Raw genomic sequence first — 7,002 nt, 5'->3', positions numbered from 1 at the left:
TAATGCTTTAAAATAAAATGTACTAACTGTTTAAATATGAAGACTTAAAAAAATAGAGATTAGATACAGTCATATTTTATTTTAAACCCACTGGGTTTTATAAATATGATTATTTGGTGAATAATCACATTTCTTATGATTATTCACCAAAAGACCTTGTCTTATTATTTTGTAAAAGCTTAAAGTCAACTCACAATATCTTCGAGACATAGATATGGAGGTATTTGATTACAAATATTATGATATTTAATTTTCTCTATCACTTAGCCCTGTTTATTTATTTGTAACAGCACTTTGCATTCTAGAATATCAGTATGTTACGTTCAAAATGTAATTTCTTTGTTGTACTTGTTTTTTCTATTTTTTGTTCTTAATGTTAGATTTGCCCTTAAGTTTTGAACTTGTTTTGATCTGATGAATAAGAAAACAAAGCGCCACAAATTCCTTTAAAAAGTGTTTGTTTGTAGCACCGATGATGCAAGGCATAAACGGATAAACAGACTCATTAGAAGTCATTAGTCCACTCTGTGTTTCCATCCTCTGGAAAGCAATTAGAACACTACTGTGAGACCTCTTAGGACAGCACCTTGAGAATAGTGACCAGGGATGAGAGGAAAACATGAATGATTTCCCTTGTGGATAACTCTGTAACACTGATGTCACCATGACCTATGGGTCGTGACCCCTGCAAAATACAGCAATAACTATTTTTTTCTGTGTAACTCAAGTTTTTTGTATACATACGGTCATACAGCTGAAACTGGGTCTTGACATGAATCTTGACAATGAAAGGGTGCAACTTAACTTGACATTGTGGCAAGCTTTGGATCCTTCACTCACACATGGGATTAGTAATTAGCTTTATTTGGACAGAGATTCTGGTTTCTATTTTCTGATGAATACAATGGGTCTGCTGGTTGTGAGTGAGGGACAGGTTGTATGCAGGGCGAAGAAGGAACTGATTTACTTTACCCAGGACAGGTTGGCACATGGGACCAGCATTTATTGTACATTTTAGAATAATTTCTGTGTGTTGTACAGCTTCATTCAGATCCATCTCCTCTACAAAACATGTGACTTTAAATATTAATGCTATTATTGTAAGCAGTGATAAACTGAATTAGGCTGGGTCAGTGTTTTTCTACCCTACTGTAAACTCCAGCGCCTCAAGCCTGACGCAGTGACGTTTACTCAATGTAACTACTCTGGTCTTGAAAGAACATTACGCATCGAACTGATGTCCACAATCACGTTTATTCTCTTCTTTGCACAATCATGAAACACCGTGAAAACATGTTTGCCTAGTAGACCAGCGTTATCATATCGTTGACACTTTTACCGCCCTTTTACTCTCTCCCAAACACAATATAAACATCCGGGGCAAGAGGTCACATGACTTCTGGAAAAACAACTCTTATCATTTTTACAAAATAAAACAAAGTTCAAGCATACATTAAACACTCTTCAAAAAACAAGGACAAAACAATAATAAGGGACCTTTGAGCGTCAGCTACACTCCCACCAAAATGACCTTCAAAGACATATGCAGATGTCAATGCATATACAATATGATCTTCATCAAATAAATCAATGGTAATTTTCAACTCTTATCGCTTGTTTGTCTTTCCCTTAACTGACATATAGAACAGAGCAAGTTCACAATTTCATTTACATATTTGAGCAACCAATTTTCATTTACTTAACTAAGGCTACATCGACTTTATTAGCCCCTTAGGCTAACGAGGAAATATATAAGTTTCTAGCAACTGCTTGCTTCCTAACTGCTCTCCATTAAAACAACTAACTTCTGAATAGGTCTTTCAACAACGGATGACTTGTTGAGGCGTTCACCCTTTTCCCCCAACTGCTGCATCAGAGAAGTGATGAAGTCGACACTCAGTAGCTCACCAAAGTTTGTAGGTGTGAAGCATCTTGGGATCTGAATCTTCTCAAGATTTTCCAGATCATTCATCTAGCTCTCCCACCTTAGCTTCATCGCGCTTGGCAGTGGATCATCCTATCCGATTCCACACATCTCTCGCAGAACTCTCTTTCCTTCAAGGATGGATGGAGCTAGAAGGCCATTTGCAAGATCCGGTCCTGGTTCTGTTTCTGCTTTCTCTGCGTTGCCATCCATAAACTTCACATAGTCAGCCTTGAATGTAGGCTCTCTTTCCAGTTCCCTTTTTAAGGTGCTTTGATCGACTCAAAGCCAGCCTTTTGTTGTCCGGGAAAAGAGCTTGTGCTTTGAATGTAAGAGGCATTTCTAGATGACCCAGCTCGTTTTGCTGGATTCCTTCCTTTAAGATCTGCAGAAAGCGACTATCACCTTGAGATATGCTTTTGTCCCCTGGCCTGGTGTCCGCGAAATTGTACTTCTGCACCTTGATAACGGCTGATGGGGTTACAGGTGGCACCTCCCTGACAGATACCCGATGACAAAGTCCAGTCACATCTTGAGAATTCACACGCTGTGATGCACTTCCTACGATGCTCCATCCAAGGTCGGTCTTAATACCAAATGGCTCGTAATCGCCACCAGTGATGATTTTCCTTGGGGCCAGTGCTCTGGAGCAGTCATAGCCAATCAGTAATCCAACACCGCAATCTATAAGTGGAGGCATCTCTTGAGCTATATCTGCAAGGTGTTTCCATTNTGTGTGTGTGTTAACCAGGCATGTATACAACTTGTCGTGGCTGCCTTCCTTGTTTTTCCATAAAGCCACTAGACGCCTTAAACAGACAGTTCTAACTCGTTTCTACGAGTTAGAACTGTCTGTTTAAGGCGTCTAGTGGCTTTATGGAAAAACAAGGAAGGCAGCCACGACAAGTTGTATACATGCCTGGTTAACACACACACACTCACAGGCTAGTTGAACTAAGTTTTAGTGATTACACCAAAACTATGAGTAGACATCCCCCAAAATCCATATAAGCAACTGTGGTGAATATGTGAGAAAGGGAAACTGAAGAAGACGTTCAGGAAGCCAAATGATGCATTGAGAGACATTTGAACCTTAAAATGAGCTTCAGTTTAATATGAAGAGATTTCTGAATGAAAAGCAGAATGTGGACAGCATATTGATCATTTAAATGTGCTACAACTAGGGGTGTAACGGTATCCGTATTCGTCCCGTACCGTCATGGTTTGGACGTCACAGTTCGGCACATGGAAGCACACGACGAATACGCCTTTTTTTTATGAGTGGGAAAAAAGTCTGTCATTCAGGGCAGTATCCATTACACTATTTATAATCCAGGGGGCGGTATTGCGCCTAAAAGCTGTTTGCCAGCCGCCCTTAAACAACAAATGAAGAACAAGAAGAAACACAACAACAAAACGAACAAAATACAAGAAGGAGAAAAGTTAGTATGGCGATTTCAGATAACACACAGGAGATATAGAACCCACCTGCTTCTTTTAAATCAGCTGTGTGAGAACATTTCGGGTTCCCTGTGGACTACAATAACGATGAAGTGTGCGAGTGGTGGATCGGACGAGGACGCCGTTTCTCAATTGCGAGGATACTGGCTTCGTAGTCACGTACTTCCAAGTCACTTCCTTCAGAAACGAAGCAAGTATACTTCCAAGCCACGGCTTCGGAAAACAAAGAAGAATGGAACAGGCTAACAAGTGTGCCACTCTCTCTAACGGTTTCAACATAAACTGTACCGAAAATAAATACCTCACGATGTCTATCTAATTATGAACTTACTTTACAGTACTTTCACGGAACACATTTTTGGTGATAACAAATGCAACAAAGTAACATATTTACCAACACATGTTCTACGCCACTACATACTTACATTTAAATGTGTGCTGTGCTGCGTCGGTTCAGCCATTCTCCGCAAGGGTNTCACGATGTCTATCTAATTATGAACTTGCTTTACTTTCACGGAACACATTTTTGCAACAAAGTAACATGTTTACCAACACATGTTCTACGCCACTACATACTTACATTTAAATGTGTGCTGTGCTGCGTCGGTTCAGCCATTCTCCGCAAGGGTTTTTGAAATTGGTCCGTGCGCATAGCATTGTGGGGATTTGAAGGACGCGAAGTCTACCCATGTGCAGCCTCGAAATTACCCCCAAACCAAGGACGTGGCCTCGGTGGAATTCCGAGTATGCTGGAGATTGGAACAGTCCTTCGGCGGCACTCGATGACGTAGTATCCTTGAAATATTGGCTTGGAAGCCAGTTTCCTCGCGATTGAGAAACGGCTGTCGGCGTTGTTTGATAGCGGTGCGGTATGCTAATGGAGACACACGCCAAACATGCTAAATCATATCAGAAGGCATCACCTAGATTTGCCAATCACCGGAGCCCGCAAAAGGCAACAGCAGTTCAACAGCTTATCCCCGCTGTTTTTAATAAACCAATAGACATGAAAGCCGTGCGGTCAAAATAAATAAGAAGCTTTTGGCATATGTTTTTCAACTACTATGCGCTCTTGAAACACTTTCTTATTATTTATGATGTAATATTTTCAAGACATTCTTTTTAGTTTTTCAGCTTGATGAAACCTTTTTGTTTGATATCAGCCATTATAGATAATATGGCCATCTGAGTGTGTGTGGTACTGTTTGTGGTTTGTTTTTAACTGTTAAATACAGTTAATTATTCAAAATGTCAGAGTTCCTTTTTATTAAACTGAAACTTGCACTACTGTTCAAAAGTAAATAACAACAAACCTGGAATTATGCATTTGGGACTTTTTTTTGCTTTTCCTTGTTGTACCGAACCCGTACCGAACCGTGACCCCTAAACCGAGGTACGAACCGAACCGTGACTTTTGTGAACCGTTACACCCCGAGCTACAACCTTTTCAAAGGTGTCTCAATCCATCTCAGCCATTGCTTGTACATTTCCATAACTTACATCATACAGTAAAAAACTTTCATAACTATGGTAACAAAAAGCACATTGATGAAAAACACATCGCTGGTCTACTTTGAGCCATATTAATAGGGCCACCTGAGCCTTGAGGTGCACACTGTGTGGAGTGCAGACTCAGGGTGTGTGTGTGTGTGTGTGTGTGTGTGTTTTGCAGTCAACTCAGAATCTTTAGAGGATATGTCAGCAATGACATTTTTTGTCAAATTTGTTATTTTGAACAATTAATATTGTGTTAGATTTCACCATTCTTTTTTTTCAGATTGAAACATGGATAACACGACAGCCCTAACATTCACAATGACTGCATACATTGCCATGGAAAACTACAAACACGGGCTGTTTGCTGTGTTCCTCCTAGTGTATTTCATGATTATTACTTTGAATTCCTTGCTCATCACTATAATACACCAAAAAAAAGAGTTGCATCAACCCATGAATATGTTCACGTGCATGTTATCCATCAATGAAATGTATGGAAGCACTGCATTGTTACCTGTGATTATGGCTATGCTCATATCTGAGATGCATGAGATATCTGTGAAGTGGTGTATGGCTCAGGTTTATTTCCTACACACATATGCAAGTGCTGAGTTTTGCATTTTAGCATTGATGGGATACGACAGATATGCTGCCATCTGTTGCCCCCTGCGTTACCACAGCATCATGTCTTATTCAAATATATGCAAGCTTGTTGCATTAGCAAGTCTGTACCCTCTCATTGTGTTCGGATGTTTTTACTCACTAACCATACAGCTCAGTTTCTGTGGAAAAGTAATTCCAAAATTATACTGTGTGAACATGGAACTGGTTAAAAATGCATGTTCAAATGGTAACACATCGTTCATAAGCACTGTGGGACTTGTACTTATTCTGGTTTTTGTTGTGCCTCAGGTAGTGATGATTGTTTTCTCTTATGCATACATTTCAAGAGAGTGTAAGAAATTACCCAGAGAGTCCCAGATAACTGCTCTTAAAACTTGTATTCCACATTTATTATCTCTTCTAAACTACACCATCGGTTCTTTGTTTGAAATTATCCAAACTAGATTTAACATGAGTCATGTTTCTGTTGAGATGAGGATCTTCCTCTCATTATACTTTATCATTATTCCACCTATTGCCAACCCAGTGCTGTATGGACTGGGCACTCAAATAATAAGAGTTCATATACTGAAACTGTTTGTTAAAAATAGGATAGTTCCAAGACATTTAGTAAAGGCAATAGTTGCAGCTTAAATAGAGACTAAAAAGTGTTATGTTGTAGTGACATTGCAGTCAAAACTCTTAAATTGTAAAGAACAAAAACATTTATTCGTAATGCTTTTTATCAAGTGGTTAATCTTTTAAGGTAACCTGGGTTACCTCAACTGTTAATGTTGTTTATTTTGCCATCTGTATTTATTTGCATTGTGCTGAAAATGAAGTTATTCTACATATCCTGTCATTCAAATCAGTGGTTCAAATTTGGAAGTGGAAAACAAAAAGGTTAATTTTAAGGACTTGAATATGATACTCTTCTCAGATTTGATGATAGAAGTTGCTTTCGTGTTAACTCATATTTATGGTAGTCAACACCTAAGTGTATAATAAGTATAACTATGAATGTAGAGTTTATAATATTTTACTGTTAAAGTATGCATTTTAGTCATTACTGACCCTGTTGTATTTTTTTATAAAATAATCATTTTCAAAAGGAAGAATTTCAGACCTAACAAAGGAATTGCTTGTAATTTGTTGTGCTGCATTTATATGTACATTGTAATTCTGCATTGTAAAAAAATTAAAGAATATATAAATAGTTTTGTGGTAATGTTTTATCATAATTAAAGCCAACACATGAATATAAGTTTCAAGAGGAAATATAAGATTATTTAGTATTTATTGTATACATTGTGTATTTTATAGAGCAGCCAAGTGTTTAATAAACCCTCTTATGAGTATATTTAGGATGACCTGTGACATAATATTTGCCAAACTGCTGTTTTAATTATTTAGATCACATTTATGCAGGTTAAGTGTCAAACCGGTAAACCTTTTGTTTTAGCGCAATGCTTGCTTTTTATGCTTTATGCTTTTGATACTTATTAATATATTATTAT

At 38.1% G+C, this 7,002-nt stretch overlaps 1 protein-coding gene across 1 annotated transcript; it reads left to right on the top strand.

The window, feature by feature from the left end:
* The first annotated feature begins 5,170 nt into the window (after positions 1-5,170).
* Positions 5,171-6,139, top strand: LOC104954694 (olfactory receptor 52D1-like). The gene has a single exon (XM_010781872.1). It carries the CDS (start codon positions 5,171-5,173, stop codon positions 6,137-6,139), a length of 969 nt encoding a protein of 322 aa, XP_010780174.1.
* The last annotated feature ends 863 nt before the right edge of the window (positions 6,140-7,002 follow it).

The sequence above is a fragment of the Notothenia coriiceps genome, unplaced genomic scaffold (assembly GCF_000735185.1).
Source record: "Notothenia coriiceps isolate Sejong01 unplaced genomic scaffold, NC01 NC01_scaffold00023623, whole genome shotgun sequence".
NCBI classification, from domain to species: Eukaryota; Metazoa; Chordata; class Actinopteri; order Perciformes; family Nototheniidae; genus Notothenia; species Notothenia coriiceps.
This window is presented reverse-complemented; position numbering and strand designations above follow the sequence as displayed.

Excerpts from the sequence above, each read along its gene's own strand:
- LOC104954694 (XM_010781872.1), top strand. The coding sequence starts at position 5,171 with ATGGATAACACGACAGCCCTAACATTCACAATGACTGCATACATTGCC.